We start from the raw sequence: 19,526 nt of genomic DNA, 5'->3' as shown, positions 1-19,526 counted from the left end.
CATCTAAATATGGACCCATGATCTAAATAGGCTCGTTTAAACATGCAACTATTGTAACTTTGCTATTATGGTAATACTAATTGTAATTGACTCCCGTATTAACCACGTTACCATGTTATTTGCCATTGTGACAAAGTTGCAAGTAGTTATATGAAACGGGTCTCTTTTCCACAAATGACTTTGGTCATTTTGTAGCTTTAATCTTACATTTCAAATCAATTAAAGCAATCACCATAAAAAGGGGAATTTAAAGAAAGTTGGATATTTTTCTGATGGGGTACCAATCATTAATGATGAGAGAAGTCTATCAATAAAACTAATCATGCCAAACCTATGGAAATAATACTTTCTACCTGTTCAATCTTCAAATTACATGTGCTACTATTAGTCATGTTTATTCACAAATGTTTCTTTTCTTTTACAGTTGACTAAAAATATGAAATGTAAAGATAAATGTTGTAGGGGTTGCTTTTTTCATTTTTATTGTGAATCCTACGAATGCTTTCTGAAAAATGCCGATAGATTCCATTGGAACATCTACATAACCCTACAAAAGATTAATTCTCTTATGAGATTTTTCTGATTATATACATTAATTGAATTTACACAATGAAGGAAAGATTATCCAAGATAGTTGAATGAGCATTAATGCTATTAGAAATTAATTTCATACTTTTCATTAATGTGTGGTGGAAAAAGTACTCGCCATCGGGTAAAAATGATAGTAGTATTTGTCGTCGTCTTTGCAGTCATAGTGGTAGTTACAGCAGCATCAGGTAGTAATATAAGTACCTAGTGCCGAATTATTATTATTGTTATTTTTATTATCAATATCATCATTATTATCATTATTGTCATTATTATCATTTATAATTATCACTAATATTATCATCATTAGCAGTAGTAGTTGTAGTAGTAGTAATAGTAGTAGTAGTAGTAGTAGCAGTAGTGGTGGTAGTAGTAGTAATAGTGTAGTAGTAGTAGTAGCAGTAGTGGTGGTAGTAGTAGTGGTGGTGGTGAAGGGTGTGGTGGTGGATCTGATGATGATGGTACTATGATGTGGTGGTGGTAGGAGTAGAAGTAGGTAATAAAGATGGTGATGGTTACAAATATCAACATTTCGTGGATACGCGTCACCCCTGTCACCTGCAGGGCATATGTGAAAACTACGAGGATATCAATGTATATAGAATACCAACTATTCATGGTTTATTTATTCTCAGACAACAATACACATACGGCACCACTGGCTGAAACGTATGTGCTTACAAAGTGTATATATATATATATATATAGTAAATAGTGGTAGTAAAATACGAGCTGTGATTGGCTGGATTTGTACCACGTGACCTCCCTTCAAAAGTTATATTGTACATATGTACAATATAACTTTCGTTTTTGGATGGCAAAATCCATGATGGGCGGGGCTTAGATTAAGGGATCTATTTACATAATAAATAGTGAACGTTCTATCATACAATATTACTGGACTATATGAACTCCAAATATAAAATTATCCCTCGTGCAAGCCTATTTCACCTCGGCTTCGGCCTCGGTGAAATAAACCTGCACTCGGGATAATTTTATATTTGTCGTACATATAATCCAGTATATTGTACAATAGATTGTACACTATTTATATAATTATATATTATATATTTGTAAATATCAAACAGGCACAATGCTGAAAATTTAGATTTTGATGAAATTTTCAACTTTATACTTTTAAATCTGTTCACCCAAAATAATTTTTTTTTTTTTTTTTTTTGGGGGGGGTCATTTTTCTTTTGATAATACAATAACGATTTGCGTTTGATTTGAGGTGAATTTGTAATCGATTCATTGTTGTTGTAAAAAAATATTTTTTCAAATATTTTACACATCCTGCATTTTTTTTATTGTTCACGATATACGGTTTATCTTAAAGGGGAATGAAACCTTTGGAACAAATAGGCTTGTGTAGAAACAGAAAAATCACACAAATAATGAGAAAGTTATGAGCATTTGAATATTGCAATCACTAATGCTATGGAGATCCTCACATTGGCAATGCGACAAGGATGTGTGATGTCACTGATGAACAACTTTCCCTTTGGTGGACTATAAAATACCCTCAAAATGTCTCTTTTTGCTTTTTCTTACGATAATACAAACTCTTTATCCATTATGTATTCTTAAAAAATATGTATTACATGCCCTCATGTAGAAAGAACACATGATCTATGGATAGATGTGATAAAAGAGGCAATTCAAGTGAAATATATACTAAAGTAATGGGGAGAGTTGTTCATCAGTGACATCACACATCTTTGTCGCATTGCCAATTTGCTATCTCCATAGCAATAGTGATCGCGATATTCAAATGCTCATAACTTTCTCATTATTTGTCAGATTTTTCTCAAACTTTTGTTGATCTGTTTCTTTGATTTTTCTGTTTTCACACAAGCTATCTTGTTCCAATGGTTTTATTCTCCTTTAATGGATGTATGTGTAATATGTGAAACATCAATGGGAAACCTTAAAAAGAGTAACGTGACACAAGCTTACCCATTAATTTATTCATAAATGCCCAACTCACTCCGAGAACAACTTGAGTTGTCTATAAATTTTGGAAATTTAACAAGATTAGCACTGAAAATTTCAGTCTGATAAAAAAGTGATAGAATTAATAAATGGTTGATTTAGGAAAACTGTTTTATGTATGCCGTCCTGAATTTGCAGTAGATTGGCTGATGAGATCCGCACTTTACTATGTCTTATGACTTATTAATACATATGCATGTATATAATTATGTAATTAAGTTATTTCTCCTTCGTAACAAAACAAAGGTTCAGCAATGATGATGTTACACAACACAGTATAGTCAAATTGTATTTTAGTTATTTAAAAGACACAAATAGAATTCATTAATATGCATCATGAAAGACATCCAGAGAAATGTTTCACCCAAAATGTTGCAATACTTTGAAATGAACCTTGTCCAATCTTAATGAAAAAGCCTGTCTGATATTTGCCTGATTTTTCCTTTGTCTGGTCAAGACTTCAAATCATCATTTTCAACCTGGAGTACTGCTTTATTTTTTGTTAATACAAGCGCATCCGACAGTGAAAGTTGAAAGGGGAAGTACACCTTGACGAAAAGTTTGTAGTAAAAATAGCAGAAAAATGATAAAAAATATTTAAGTTTTGAGGAAAATCCATCAGATTAAAATAGTTATTAGAATTTATTGTTTGGATTTGTGACGTCATATATGAGCAGCTGCCCCATACTTATGTAATATATGAAATACACAAATTTCCTTTTTTAGTGGTTCTTGATGACCTTTTTTTATTTTTAGGAGAGGGTGTGAGATGATGTTTCTGTTGATATAATGAAAGGTTTCGATTTTCTGAGAAAATGATCTTTTATTGTTTTTTTACCATATACTGTAATGACTGTGGCGTTAAAACTGACACCAGTGTGTGATAATAGAGGACCACACCCTGGGTTGTTAAAAGTACACCCTAGAGATTGAACGTAACACCAAAGAGTGTAAATGTAACAACCAAAGGTGTTGTAATAACACTTATAGGTGTTAAACTAACACTGCCAATTTAACACAGGTGTGTTCCTCTATGTACGCCAGTTAACGTCACAGTTTTTGCTATGCACGAAATTTACAATAGCTGCTCGCATATGACGTCACAAATCAAATATTAAAAATTCTAATAATTTGTAATTTTTCTCAAGCCTTCGCTTATATTTTTTTTCTGCTGATTTTACAATAAACTTTTTGTCAGGGTGAACTCCCCCTTTATAATAACTTTATGGTGGACACATGATGGAGCTCATGACATTACTTTCTTTGACTTCACCCTGAATATTTTAGAAAGGAATCCAACCCAAATTAAAAAAAAAATCTATAGAAGACAAGAAGATCAGTGAAAGTTTGCCATAGTTTGAACGAAATATCGGAAAACGACAACAAAGTTGTGAATTTTAAAAAGTTGTAAAAAATGACAAATCAGTCACTAAACCCATGCAGACTTCAAGCTGGCCCAATTGGTAATATCATAGTGATGTCATACAAGGAAAACTCTTCAATTTACTTCTGTACATAGAAGACTAAGTAATTTTTTTTAACGATTTTTACTTCAATTTTTTTTCACAAAACAATATGCTACCTTGGTCTGTTGGCTATGTTTTTTTAAATATAACTAATAGGTATTTAAAGCGATGGTCCGGGCTGAAAATATTTATATCTTAATTCATAGAGTAGAATTCACTGAGCAATTGCCGAAATTTCATAAAAATCGGATAACAAATAATAAAGTTATTGAAGTTTAAAATTTAGCAATATTTTGTGAAACAGTCGTGACGGTCATGAATATAGGTGGGCTGATGATGTCACATCTCCACTAACCATTTTCTTATGTTATTACATATAATCATAATTTTTTTCATTATTTCATACGTGTGTGAATAATATGTCTGCCTTATATTGAAACAAGTTGCAGCAATAAATATCTAAAGCACTAAATCAGTTGTCAATCCAATTTTTCTAGTTCTTTGATGAAAAAACTTGAATAAACCTAATGTTATATAATAAAATCCTAAAGAACAAGTGGAGATGTGACATCATCAGCCCACCTATTGAATATTCATGACGTCTGTTTTCACCAAATATTGCTAACTTTAAACTTCAATAACTTTATTATCCGATTTTGATGAAATTTTTCGGCATTTTGCCTAGTGAATTGTACTCTATTTATTAAGCTATACATACTTTCAGCCCGGACCATTCCTTTAAAAAAATTCTCGTTTATAGCGTGGACTTTACCTCTTGGTTAAAGACCTATGCCTCGGTCACATTTGCTCTACGGCGGCCATACGGCGGGTCGAAAACAGTTGTTTTTACATTTTTGTACCAGCTACATATTGGTTTGAATTAAAATTGATAAAACGGCTGTTTTCGATTCGCCGTAGAGCAAATCTGACCGAGGTATTAATAAACTCACACAAGGCGTGTGTTTCCTTCTTCCTCATATTTATGTCAGACAGTTATGTTCAGTTTGTTATTTATATTATTTTTTTCGCCTTCACGGAGTTAAAGTGAAATACAAGAGGCCTTGCCGTTTGCCAGTTTATCGATAAAATATAAATACATACAAAAGACATGACAGAAAAACAACAACAATTCGAGCTTGAAAATGTATTTGACAGCAGATAATAAAAATAAGAGACTTATTCAAAATTGCATATATAAACAGGCTTCGTCATCTTTGCATATCTGTGCACATAAACATGTTAACTCATATCTTACATTCAGATTCTCTATTCAAAATTATATGGCACAATTCGCCGTACTCTGTACAAACCGTTGTAGTTAGATTTTAAATGAAGAATATTTATAAGTCCAGTATGTCCATCACTGCCATTGCAAATTCTATCATTATTTACATTACATCATGTTACAAAAGTAATATATTATATACTTATAAAGCCACAGTTGCATATCTATGTATAAACTCGCTTGGATTATATTCACGAATCGCACGGAAACTTCAAATATGTTTTTAACCGTTTATTTTCAAACGAGTAGCTCTATCTATCACATAGCGTATGATCATCAACCAAATGAAAAACCGTATCAACTGTAGTATTGTTTGATAAGACTGAACGGAGAAATTATCTTAAAAGAAATACATCAGTTAACCATACACACTGCAAAAACTCTGGTATTGATTTAACATCAGCCTGAAATCTATATATGTCCACACCAGAGACGAATTAAACAACACCAGTTTCGTTTTGGCCTGACACCAAATAGGTGTTTATACAACACCAATCAGTATCAAAACAGCATCGGTTTGATTCCAAACTAGTGTTGTTTCAATACTTTTCTGCATTGTGGACACATATAGATTCCGGGCTAGTGTTAAATCAACACCGGAACTTTTGCAGTGCACTATTATGTCAACAGAATATTACAGCAGTAATAGAGTGAAATACATGCCCTTACAATCCTGTGTGTTCCAGGCAGGAAATATTATTAGTGACGTCATGCCATGAATGAAAACGACATCTTTAAGACTAAAAGAATATCCGGATGAAATGGTATACATCACAGAATCATTGATGCTATCGAGACGCATCTTTTAAGACCTCGTTTGAATTAACTAAATGTCTTCAGTAATAATGATAAAAATGATGATAGAATAATAATTATACTAATAATAATCATTATCATGATATTGATTACGATAATACTACTAATACCATTATTATTTTTATCATTGAATGACATTAATCAATACAATAATAATTATGATTAATGCTGAAATTAACAACGTCAAATTGCTTTTATTATCGAAACATAAAAAAGATTTTTTTGAATACATTTCCGATACACAAGTAGACTGGCAAAGTATCAAAATATTTAAATATTTCCTGAAAGCATAATATATCTAAAAAGAGCAGGATCATAACTTGATGAGCAGAATATGATTCAGTTGGACACCTTCGAATACTTGTTACGTCCCTGAATAATACCTATCACGTCATCAGTCACCCATGAGCAGGATTTTATGACTACATCGTTTGAAACTACTTCACGGAATAATATCACCTGGATATTTCTCTTATACAAAATAAAGTTTGTTCATACACTTAAATAAACAAGCACCGATCAATATTTTAATCAATACTTCATCATAGACAATCAAATCTTCATAATCGTAGGTGTAAACAAGAAAAATATATCAAGGAAGAAAACTTAGTTTGCGACAGTAGCATTGAAAATAATACATATATTGCACCTGGTTTTACTGAAATTTCATTGCACAAATAAGAATTCACATTAGGAAATAATAATAAACATGAGAAATAGAAAAACTTTGACGAAAATCAAGGGTATCAAGACACAAGACAGCTAAGGTGTGGTCACAAAACTTAATAATACCAAGTAAAAAGAAATCATAATGCTTTTATTTCAATTCCCTTGAAAAATACCATTTGCATTATAAGGCACTGGTACACTTTCGCATCGTGACTATTTTCTTCTTATGAGATATATTACTGTGAATACTAAATAGCAACAATATGATCATCATGGAAGTATATGAAATAGTCTTACAAGTGCTCATGATTGTGTTCACAGTCACAACCTTCAGTGAAATGTTGTTACTATGTCGGGGAAGCTTCATTCGTCGAGGTTTATTATGAAAAATAATACACAAATGACATGAATCCGTAATCTGGATTGTCTATTTTTTCCTTTAGAGAAATATACACCAGTACGTGAATCGGGTTTCACAAACTTAAAGTAGCAGTCAAGCGAGAGGCCTTATTGTTAAATTCACAAATGCATCCCTTTGTTCGCCATCATTTGTGGATGGTTTTTCTCTCGATGGAAGACCAGCAGCCAAAGCATTCTCTGCTCAGAGTCTAGCCAACTTGGCTCTATTTTGCCAATGTTATGGCTCATTTTTGTGCCTCCACCACATTGCAGTATTTCAAATATTGTCACCACCTCCGACCGAGGTGGGTGACTAAACTCACGGGATCCATTGGTGGCTGATTGACCGATCCGTTATTCCAGGTCTAATGTCCAGCATTCGGGTCTACTCCCTTGGTGCTCCAGATCTCGAAGAAGCAGGCGGTAGAGTGAAACCGGAAGAGGATCTTAAGAGGGGCGGCGATGTGGACGATGACGTACCAGGCCGTGGCGCCGTAGTAGTTGTTCTCGAGGGCGAAGAGGTCGTAGCCGCCTTTGAGCTCGTACGTGTTGACCAGCCACCAGGTGATGTTGCATACCAAGAGGAACATGATGATCTGCTTGGTTCGGGTCTGCTTGAAGTCTTCGGGCGGCTTGCGGTGCATTGCGTCCAGAATGAGAATCACCTGGACATAAAGAGAAAACGAGAGTAAGTGATTACATCAAAGTTACATTGCTTTCTGACAGAGACAAGTGAATCATCCCTTACACAAAGAACTAACTCCTTTCGAGCTCTTGTATGTTTCTGTTTATAATAAAGATGCGTGTGAATGATGCCTCACTTTGAAATATTCTATATGGACATAAATGCATTCTATTTCAAAGTGAAACTCAAATTGAAATAACTTGTTTTAATGATAGATAAAATACGTCCCTTATTACGATAAGACAAATGTAATAACCCTTCCACCTCTCTTAAAACAGAAAATGCGAAAGGTTTTAAACAAAAGTAAAAATTCATCCTGTCTTCCCTGAGTTAACTTTATAAAAGTTTAAACTTTAAAAAGGTAGTATATGTTTCCAATTTCGAGAGAGAGAACAACTGTACAATTCACTTTAAACCGACAGCGAGGACGGCGTAAAAACACCTAATGCGAGAAAGTGCGCAGCCTAATAATATTGAGCTCTTAACTCGCCTTTAAAGAAAATATATTGAGAATAAAATGCAAGAATCACTTAAATATCTCACCTGCATGACGGTCTGTATCAAATGAGTTGTTTCATCCACCCAGATGAGTCCTGCATGTTTGGATACACCCATAGAAGCCGCAGAAGCTACAAACGTATAGATACCTTGAAGAAACACACCGGTTACACATATCCATAGAAGGGCGGCATCCACACGATGGGCAGGGCCAGCACTATGATCCGTCTGGAAAGATTCAAGATCACTGGGATAGTTATTCAATTATTAGAATGATTATTATTGCTCTCATTGCCATGATCATTATTACAAATTATGAGTATCATTATTATGCTATCATTCTTATTTAAATTATTTGAATCATTATCTTCTTTATCAATTTTCTGATTTTTGTTGAATTATCTTTGTCATTATCTTTATCATTTTTATTTCTGTTATAATCAATATTATTTTTATCATCATTAACAATATTATCACTACCGTTATAAAACTCTATCAAAAGAATAAAACATAAGACAAAAAGTATTTGATTATACCAATTTGTGGCCCCTGAAAAAAAAAACACGAAAAAGAAAATCCGCCAAGACAGGTTATTTCAGACTTAAAACACACAGACTTGCGCTTTTAAAATAAGAGAGGTTTCAAAAAGCCTTAAGCATCAAATACCTTTAAGATATCCTTGAACTTAAAAGAAATTAACAACGATTAAAGCAAACCGTCATACCTGCCAGCCGCCTTTGTGTATTCCGATAAAAGCGAGTACACATCCAAGTATCGAGACAAAATTGAGGAAAATTCGGTAACCATGGATACTGACGAAGCTCTCTTCCGATTTCTCAGGGTCACCGAGGTAAATGATGTTAAGGATGAGAATGATAACACCACACATCGTACACAGAACTCCAAGCAACAGACCACATTCAAAGCTGTCGTAACCAAGAAAATAATAACCAATGAGAACAAATGTAATTTTACACGATGACAAATTGGATACCATAACAGAGACCATAATCACAAGGGCAATTCCATAAAATATGGACGTCCGACCCCCTGTATGTGGGAACTTGATGAAATTTTCTGGTTCTTTTGATAGTTTGCAATTTTCTCAAAGGACCATGACTTGGTCAGTTCATAAAGTGATGTAAGACTTGAGACAAATGGGGGTCGGACGTACAGAAAGGTTGATTACTTTATGGAATTGCCCACAATTAAAATAAACGCTGATAATCTGGATTAGACGAGGTTTTAAGAGGCCTGATCTTTTGCACCAAGAGATGTGTTCACTTGGAATTAGAAATATAATACAAAGAACCCCAATAATGAGCTTTTCTGATTACCAGTCTTTCGATATTGTAAAGGACCAAAAATTTCAGTGTTTTCATCGTATTGCATCTTAGTCTACAACATTTGTTATTTGATTGATCAGATTGATTGCATCTTGGTTTACAATTAAAACAATTATTAAAATTAATAAACTATTCATCACCGGCCCCGTTCCTCAACGGTTGGCGATGAAAGCAAATACAAAAAATATACATTTTACTGGTTTCAGGTCGGTATATTATTTGAACAAGAGTAATAATTAACATTGATCTTGATTGGCTATCGCCATTTACCGATTAATTGCTGATTGTTTAATTTTCCTCTTGCCTAATCTGAGATTCAAAAGGGGTTTTACCAAAAGTCACAGAGAAGTTTCCTTGGGGTGTATCATTCTGATTAATCTACCAAGGAATTAATCTTCAAATTGATCTTGCTAATGACTTCTTTTGAAGTTAATAACAAAAATTGTAGAAGAAAATTTACTTATATTTTCCAATCTTTAAAAAGACAATAGAATTAAAAAAAAATCCGAAAGGCTTACTTCCCTACCACCAAATGGATACCTCATTAATCAAATGGGATGATTTCGTAAAGTATTCGTCATAAAAAAGTTTCATGATCCAATATTACTATTATTCGATATTTCATAAATGTTGATAACGTTTGTCTTTAATCGAAATTCTGCACCCATTTTAATTTTAGTTCATTCTCCTCGTTAATGGATTGTATAACACGTTTCTTCTTTCTCTTGGGATCTACGTTGCAAATTTTATAAGGAATATGCAGTGGGAAACGAAGCCAAGGGTAGTGTAATCATTGCAACAATGTTAACTGTATTATGTTGTACCCATTTATTCGTTTAAACGACTTGAATTGCATTAACCGACTCTTAGTGGCAGCGCTAAAACCCAGAGGGAAACGAAAATGGAAGCGATTGTTTTTATTTGCACCGAGTAAAATGGTTGAAAGCATTTTGGGAAAATGTCCAATGGGATTTCAAACAGACGTTAGACACAATTGAACTGCTGTTAATGGGGGTGTGGTGCAGAGAACTTAGAATAAACAGGATACATCGACCGAGTGCATTTTTACTTGATGTTTTCTGATGCTTGTAGTGATTAATAAATATCTTGTTTCTGCCAGCTATCATTGCATTTATTGCAATTATCAATCGAATAAATGAATCATAATCGGTTCATTCGAGTCCCTGGATAAAACAAATAACAATGAATAACAACACTATTGCCAGGGGCTCATTAAAAGTGATACAAATAAGTGGAAGGGGTGGTAACAGCTTACTTTTTCTTTTAAAATTCTATATAGATTCATTTATATTTATCGAAGCCGAGTCATGCAAACATAATACGTGACGAGAATGAAAAAGATAAAACTTGCTTGGTTACTTTGTTGTAAATGTGTTTGAAAATAATTTGGAAAAATCAATCTCATTACCACTTTCTCTTCAAGAGAGGCAAGAGGGTGGATATTTTGTTGTTGTTGTTCTGAATTTTATCCAATGGCACCTCGATCTCGTAAGATCCGCCACACGTATCCGACTGTGGCTTTCAATGGCTGTTCTCTAACCGCTTTGAACCGCGTATCGTCATCCCGTATTGGGAAGGTATCTCGTATCACCCCATATGGCGCCATTTTGTTTCGTTTTGAATAATTATACGCAAAGTTAGCTGCCGCCCTCTTCCATGTCTTCCACCCTTCATTTCGCATTACCCGCGTTGCCGCCGTGTTCGCTCCTTGATGAGATCGTGTTGACCTCGTATGTTCATAACCTTAACCGTATTATTTTTTTAAATGTCATAATCTATTTTGTTTAAAGTTTAAATGCTGGAAATTGGGAATGTCTTTGAATCATTCCGCCTCACCTTGCCCCTCTTTTCTCTTCATCCACTCTGTCTCTCTGCTCAAGATACCTCCATACAACTCATGTTCCATTATGTTCAATTAATCTTTATTACTTTTAATTCACACCGAACCAGTTTAGTTTTCTCAAAATTTATGTATTCCAATATTCATCTTATCAATGAATTATGAGTATGTTTATTTTGTTTTATTTGTTTATATAAATTGTATAATTCAACGGAAAATTGAATATATTCATGACAGATAAGCACGGTTTGAAGACGGGTTAACGCAGTCTTTTGGAGGAGTACAGTAACTTCCAAAACCGCCATTTTTAATTAAAAAATCTGTAACGGGCCATAAACTCTCAGAAGATGAGCGGTTGCCTCTGAATCTCCAAATCAGGGTATCCACCACCCCCCCAAAAAAATCAAATTTAAAGTTTACCTAAAACTCATTTCTGTGTTGTTGGTGGGTTTGTGGCTGGTGTGGACTTTCCTGCCGATATTCCTCCACATGACGTACGCCATTGCACCTCCGATGATACTGTACTCGACGGTGAAGGAATACAAGAACACAGAAGCTTTGTAGGTAGCCAGGCCAAGACCCGTGTCGTACTTGCCGTCCAGACATTCTTCGATTGCTGGGATCGTGTCATTTCCACCTCCGAAGGTTGATCCGTTATCTGGTTAATGAAAACAATTATACGATAATCATGTAATAAGGGATTACTTCGAATGTATTTATCATTTCCGTAACGCGTAGGAAAAGTGTTTGCATACAGATTGATACATGATTATTTCATTGATTTTACAGCTGAAATTCAAATGATTGATCTCCTATTGGCATCATCAAATGTGATTCAAGCGGCTATCACATTCTGAGGATGCCAAAAAGTCGGAGAGGGCAAGGACTTGACGAAATAGGACGGGTCGGGAACCTTCGATTCAATGAAAAACAATCCCCTCACAATCGAATTAAAGTGCTCATAGCACAACATTTGAAATTTCGACCGTATTTTTTTTCGGAATGATAATTTTTGACAACCTATATTAACGTGAATTAACCTTTCCAAACCCGTACCTTTGACGACACGCATGAATAACTAAATCGATGTTAAAGATAAAAGGTATTTACGGATTGCATTGGTTGACAAGTGTTGAGGCCAAGATTAAACCTTTCATTGATGCCTCAGTCGAGTGGTTACTTTGTTAGTGAACATTCTGCACATGGTCACTTTGGATAACCCTTTTGTAGGCCATGCTAATGTCAGCAGAACTGAAAGTTGTGTTCCATACAGCCCGACCAACAATATGCGAATAGTTGTCTAGTAGTACTACTGCAATTATCAAAATTCAATGTTGCTCGGACCTCATTGTAGGAATAAAACAACAGTCAATTTCAAATAGTTAATAGGCTGCGACCTGACAACAGGGCTTGCCGCAAAGCAAAATTGTGATATCACTATTCCTGACATTATGCCGGACTTCATATAAAGTAATCTTTATTTTTGGAACTTTCATATTTAATGAAAAATGTGATTTATTTAAATAATGATGTCGTATCGGATCACACAGTGTGAGACAGGCTTTAGAAATTGACTACCAGGTCACCTTATTTTACCCAAAACTTACAAAAATGGAATTTGGATCTATCTCGTTTGCAACTAATTCGTCGGTGCATCAGTGATTTAACAGTATACAGGTGAGTTAAAATAAATTTTAATTGGGGCCTAAGTTTAACCAGTTATAATGATATAAACCCTTTTGATTTGGATTACATGTTTTTTTCTCGCGTACGCAGATTATTAGAAAAAACATGGACTGTCAAGGAATGTCACTTCATATCTAGAAATACATAATATACAGTATATTGGAGCATTTTCTCCGTGATCTCCTATGGTCTTCATGGTTATGATTAAAACGTTGAACCTTTGTGATACACACTCTTTGATAGAGATTATTCATTTCAAAAGAATATTTCCCCCTTAAAAAAAGCAGCAATAAGGCACGAACCTTTGTACACGAACTATACCGATCTAGAAATTTCATGAATGTGTTTAACAACATCATGGCGGCACTGAACAGAGAATTTGTGTTATGTGACATGTTATTTTGAAGATGCCCATTTGATGTCTTAATTGAGCCTTATAGAAGGGCATTTCATTCAACCGTGTTCGCAACAATGGTTGGAAATACGGCATCCCAACAGTAATTATCACATTTTATCAGTCGTGTGGCATGCAAATTTTGTAATATCTTAAATTACGTTTGTTACTCTGGCCAATAAGTTCTTATGTTATGTTATATGTGCTTTACCTGCCTGATTTTTTCAGGCTCAGTGTGCATAAAACTGTTTGTATATTTCTAGTTAAATAAATAAAATCAAGGATTATTTCCCGGGATGTATATTCTTCATTTACATGCTTTTTTTAAAGCTGACCAACTAGGCCTACATAATTCATTTATTTAAAACTTTACATGCAAATATTATATCTACAGCGTAACTACTAATGATTGCATGATTTCTAATGGCATATCATTAGTCAGTTTGGAGTTGATTTCGTTGGTGTAACTCCAGCATTGGGGAATTAATTCATCTCGACGCACGACGGATTCAAAAACATAGAGTGCCCTTCATGACAATGAACAACCAAAAAGACTTTGTCGAAAATTGTTAAATCAAAACGACAGTTTCTTCCCGGTATCTGGACAAACGGCATATTCACTTTTTTGTTAGCTCCGAAACTAATGACGAAACTACTGTTTCGGTGTACCAATTTTTGACCAAGACTCCTAGCTGTTCTTTGTCATTTGGCGAGCATTTTCTAATACATTTACTTTTTCCTGAATCCGTCGGTGTCGCAGTGCAAAAACGCTCTAATAAGTGGATGTCACCCTCTTGTCGGTCTGTTGAAAAATTGCATGTCGGTGTGATGTCTACTGTAATGTCGATGTTTGGAGGTTGGGATAGGTTTGTCGTCGGCTTTCGGCTTTAGTCGGTTTTGTCTTGTTTCGGTTTGGTGTCTGCCCAGTTGTCATGACTGAGGTTTAAGTCAAGATCGCATTCGTAATGATATGCTATGTTTGGGTAATGCAGGATCCATAATGTCAGTGTAAACATGATAAAGCGAAAGCTTGGGTCCAATTTGAAAGCATTTGAGCAGTTGAGGTAGCTAAAGCACAATGGAAATCGGTTATGATGTGGCCTAGTAATTAATTGTTACTTTTATGGCAAATATTAATTCAACAGCACCGGGCGTGATATTGCGATAAGGAGAGCAAAGACAACCCTATCATATTACTCCAGTGAATCACGTGAGTTTGGATATCTCACAATACCCTGATATCAAAATTTGCATGGCTAACTGTAATAGGCCATTTTTGTAAACCGAATATGATTCTGATTTTGCGAAAAACTCGAAAAAATCCCGACTGATTTTGGAAGACCTGCTAGTACTATCAGACTATGCAGTTTGCAGCTATTCTAAAATCACAATCATCATTTTGGTCATTAAAACGTATTTTCTTCAAGGATCCTTCTCCTTGAATATCATCGCACATGCAATTGTAAGCTTTCTACATTGGTTAATAAGTAAATACATAATATACAGGCCATGGTTGTTTGGGTGCATTTGTGAATATGAATAAATGTTAATATTGTAAGTAGGGAGAAGGTTACGCACAGATGACGCCATGCGGGTTCACGTAGGTATTCTCTGCACCTCCATAACCGTAGCCATACACAGGATCCGCATACGCTCCAAACACCGGCACGGGATCTTGAGCCGCGTAGTTCCCTACCAGTTCCTGCAGCAACCGTGCCCCAGTACTGTACCCCGTCGTGCCGCCTCCACCGTAGCTTGGTCCACCACTTGGGCCGTAACCCGTGCCAGCATCATACGCCGCACCGGTTCCCGTTGGGTCGTAGCCGGTCCCACCCGTGTCGTAGCCCTTTCCTGAAGATCCCTTGTCGTACCCTTTCCCGCCCTTGCCACCGTAGGCCGATCCTTTCATGTACTTGAGCAAGAAGTCCTCCCAGGTCTCTTCTATCATTGTTCGTGCCCATACTGCCACGTTGTTGGCGCACAGGTGCATGAGGGCCATTCTGAAAGAAAAGGGAAATAAATGGTTATATCAACGGTTTTGTTCGGAGTCATCTTTCTAATCCTGACTTATCATTTATTCACAAATGATATACACATACGCAGTTGTCTTTTACACCTTGGTTATCTTTCCCCTGTCAAAAGTTTTATTGAATTTTGTTTCGATTCAGAACTTTCCTTCAGGCCTTCACTCTCATGATTCTGATATAATGTTCGTATCTCTAAAGGAAACCAATGTAACAAAACCTGATGAATTAAGGCACAGGCTACTTATCAACTCAATATTTCTTTATACAGTAGAGTATTTGTGTAACATGAACCTGTGTCACAGAAGGCTCGTTTACACGAATACAGTTAAAGACTACAGATTATTCCCCTCCATATGTCACTTACTTTGCCAAAGGCTGCCACCTGACTATACAGTAACGGGAGAACCGCCAGAAATAGTAGATCTGCAACATAGTGAAGGCAACACTGAGAATAGATCCGAAGGCAAAGATGCCTCGGGGGCCACATGGCCCACCATTCTTCTCGATATGTGATGCTGTTCGCATAATGGCCCACAGACAACTGCCTGTACCGAAAAACAGCAATCCGACTGGATAAAAAATGAGAAAAGAAATATCAATTAGATTCGTTACTGTATCTAAATGACAACGAACTTGGTAATATACTTGATCTAAATACACCAACAGACCGGTGCTGAAAACGAAATTTTACCAGAGAATGTGTCTCTGTTTAAAGCCGTTCAAAGGCGATGTGATAAAAAAATAATAATATACAATTTTCTGGCGAAAGAGTGTAAATTTAACATAAAGTCTTGAGGCTTCCATATTATTTGTAAGCATTCGTGTATGAAAAGGTATATGTAATTGCACTAATCAATACCGCACAATTAATGGCAATATTGAATGTGATAATTGATATTACCTAATGGGTAATCTTTATATAAGTGTAGGTGACCAATTCCATCAATTCAATCCTAAGTTATTTTAAAATTCCTGAAAATTGAATTTCAATGATAAAATTAATGTATATTTATCTTTATTATTTTTTTAATTATGGTAATTCATCACTTTCTAAATACTGTACGAAAAAAAATTCAACTTTTAACACCCTTTTTGTGCGGAAATTCATAAATAGACGATTTGACATAAATATTGCTAGAGTCACCGTATGTTGTTGGGGGACGTGAAAAGGGGGCTGTCAAGATTTTGCACTTTAAGACAAATCTAGAATACTTGCTTTAAAAATCCATTGTATTCTACACACCGAACAGTGACAGGGAAAATGGCATTTATAAATGTTGCACCGGAACAATCAATTTGATTCCGTCGCTGACTCACAGACGGTCATAGCGAATGTAAAGTCTTCCAGGGAGCATCCGTGCGCTATAGCTTCCCCTATAGGTTCCTCGAATACTAGGAGCAACCGTGCGCGTCCCTTGTAACCCGCGAGATAATGCAACCCCGTCATGTGTTTCCTTTAATCCCACATGCACTGTACCATGTCTAAAATTAGCAACTTCGAGTTCCTGATCCCCCACACAAGAACTTCTTCTCAAAGCCGAGGTGCGTTGATAAGGTCACAGGGACCTATATTTAAAGGCAGGCACGTGATTTTTACAACCGCAGCCATTATTACCGATTGATGTTTAGATACGGAGAATTAGTTGCAATAATACTTCATAACGCGAGATATTAATAATTGTAAGCGAATGGATTACTGAATAGATTAGATGAAACTGTATTTTTTTCTCTCTTCGTCATTTCATTACTGAATGTACATGTTTTTTTTTTATTTTGTGACGCCAAACTCTAACCAGTTTATCAATTAATCGGCCCTTTTTCATAATTGCCGGATATCGACCAAAGTGACAAATCCATCTTTTGTAGTTTTTAGTTGTTTTTCATTGTTTTGAAATATTTACAAAATGAAATGATACTGAATTAGAGAATTGAAAATAAACCATAAAGAAGGTAATTTAAAAGGAAAATGCTTCTTTATATTTTGGAAATGTTGATGGATTTTTCCTTTTACGTTACTTGTGATTTCAATCATCTTGTTGAGTAAAAAAATAACAAAGTACTCTATGAACTTGGGTCGACAAGCGGACAGTCCTCCTTTAATAAGCATCTTGCAATCACAAATACAGATGCGATACTTAAAATCCATGTCGACCTCTGCTGCCTATTAAATTGCCGGAAACTTTGTCATCAAGACAAACCTACTACCGTTTGACATTTATGATTGTCGTGCGTCTAACCCAGAACTCATCACCCACATTCAGCCCCACCCATTAGTGAACATTCTCTGGCAAAATTGAGCTTATACCCATCCATTCCTTCTTTTCGATGTGAAGCAACTTATCCCTCACTAATTTGTACATGGCTGATTTTCTTTTAAATTGGTATGTTATCGAATCTTGGTTAGTCCATGACCTCAAAACGGTGTTTTCATTTGGGTAACTCTTTAAAATTTCCCCTGTTCACATTTTCGAGAGACATGAATAACTTTTAATTTTATTTTCCAGATTAATCTGACCATAACATATCTCAGTAGTTTAAAATCGATATTGAAGGCAACATGACATTATCATCAGTAAATATGGTGTCATTGAAGAAATAGAAAACAGAACCCACTAGGAGTCGGCATGATGGAAAGGTGATCCCAATACAGGCTTTTTTATGATTTGGAACGTTATGCTTGAAGATATAAACTCTCATTATCGTAGCTCAATAAGATTCGCAAAAATTCTACCGCACTCCCATGTTACTAGTTTTCCTTTGATTGTTGTTAAGCAGAATAATAATTCGAAGCATCGAATTCGTGAATGCTGCCGAAGACGTATTATGCGTTCAGTGAACATTTTTCTCAGATTCATGGTTTGGAAAGTTCTTTTTATCTTTCATATAGCTCTTCCTATAACGGTTTTGAAGGTATTTGAATCCCCTTGTCCCGCTTAATGAGGGTTGCTTTGTTGTCATCATGTTCATGCCTTTTTGAATAATCTCTGAAATGAAGTTTTATCAGAGTTGCTTACCTCCAGACATGCGTGCCAACAGGTCTTACTAAGGTCCAGGCATAATTTTACCAAGTTCTTATCGGCAAAAATGGAGTAGACCCTTGGTAGAACATTTATAAGTTGCCTCTTCGTGTGAAATGACTAGAATTTCCGAAATATTCGGGTATTTTTAAAAGCAATCTGTCTGCGAATCCAAAGTATATTTTGCTAAAAATCAATTACCATTTAAATATCGACTACCCGCCTGGGTATCGAGCCTCTCTTCGTCGTCGCTTGAGGGCAGCGGTCTCTTTAGTACTATGACGACGATCATCCACGCTATGGAGACAAGGTAAAGGAATATAAAGAAGCCTTCGACGTGCCTGAGTAAGACTGGTCTAGCTTCTGTTGAGTCCCGCAGGAAGACTTGAGCTGTGTCAAGGACGAACACCATGGTAACCACGATCATAGCGTGCATCATGCTCATCAGAGTCCACACGTCTTCCCTGATGGTGAAAAATGAAGTAGCACGGTAACTCAGTAATCGGTCGTAACCAAATGTTCAAGTAAAGAGGCTTTAGTTTATTTTGTCCATAACTTGATTGATTTTCATAAGTTGTTTTCCTGTTATTGTGGTGAAAGGGTGGTCATTGTGATATCTACTCAAGATGTGAACTAACCTCTACTGCTCCTACTACTACTACTACAACTAATACTACCAATATACCACGCTACTTCTATTGATTGTTCTGCTTTATGCTGTTAATACTAATACTATATTACCACTGCTAATTCTGATGCTGCTGCTACTAGCACCATCACTACTATTAATGACA

The 19,526-nt window shown here is 35.5% G+C and overlaps 1 protein-coding gene across 3 annotated transcripts in view; it reads right to left on the bottom strand.

The window, feature by feature from the left end:
* Nucleotides 1–7,263: 7,263 nt before the first annotated feature.
* The window catches only part of LOC121426418 (proton channel OTOP2-like), a 33,631-nt gene continuing 21,368 nt past the window's right edge, over nt 7,264–19,526 (bottom strand). For all 3 annotated transcript variants that reach the window (XM_041622718.1, XM_041622732.1, XM_041622726.1), the window contains exons 3-9: nt 18,934–19,196; nt 16,080–16,284; nt 15,267–15,688; nt 12,029–12,266; nt 9,126–9,327; nt 8,447–8,629; nt 7,264–7,883 (exon numbers count right to left, since the gene is read on the bottom strand). In XM_041622718.1, the coding sequence (XP_041478652.1) occupies nt 7,584–7,883; nt 8,447–8,629; nt 9,126–9,327; nt 12,029–12,266; nt 15,267–15,688; nt 16,080–16,284; nt 18,934–19,196 (1,813 nt within the window). In that variant the 3' untranslated portion in view covers nt 7,264–7,583. The remainder of the gene's footprint in view (nt 7,884–8,446; nt 8,630–9,125; nt 9,328–12,028; nt 12,267–15,266; nt 15,689–16,079; nt 16,285–18,933; nt 19,197–19,526) is intronic.

Source organism: Lytechinus variegatus, chromosome 1, assembly GCF_018143015.1.
Source record: "Lytechinus variegatus isolate NC3 chromosome 1, Lvar_3.0, whole genome shotgun sequence".
Lineage (NCBI taxonomy): Eukaryota > Metazoa > Echinodermata > Echinoidea > Temnopleuroida > Toxopneustidae > Lytechinus > Lytechinus variegatus.
The sequence above is the reverse complement of the archived record's forward strand: the minus strand, read 5'-3'. Positions and strand labels throughout refer to the sequence as shown.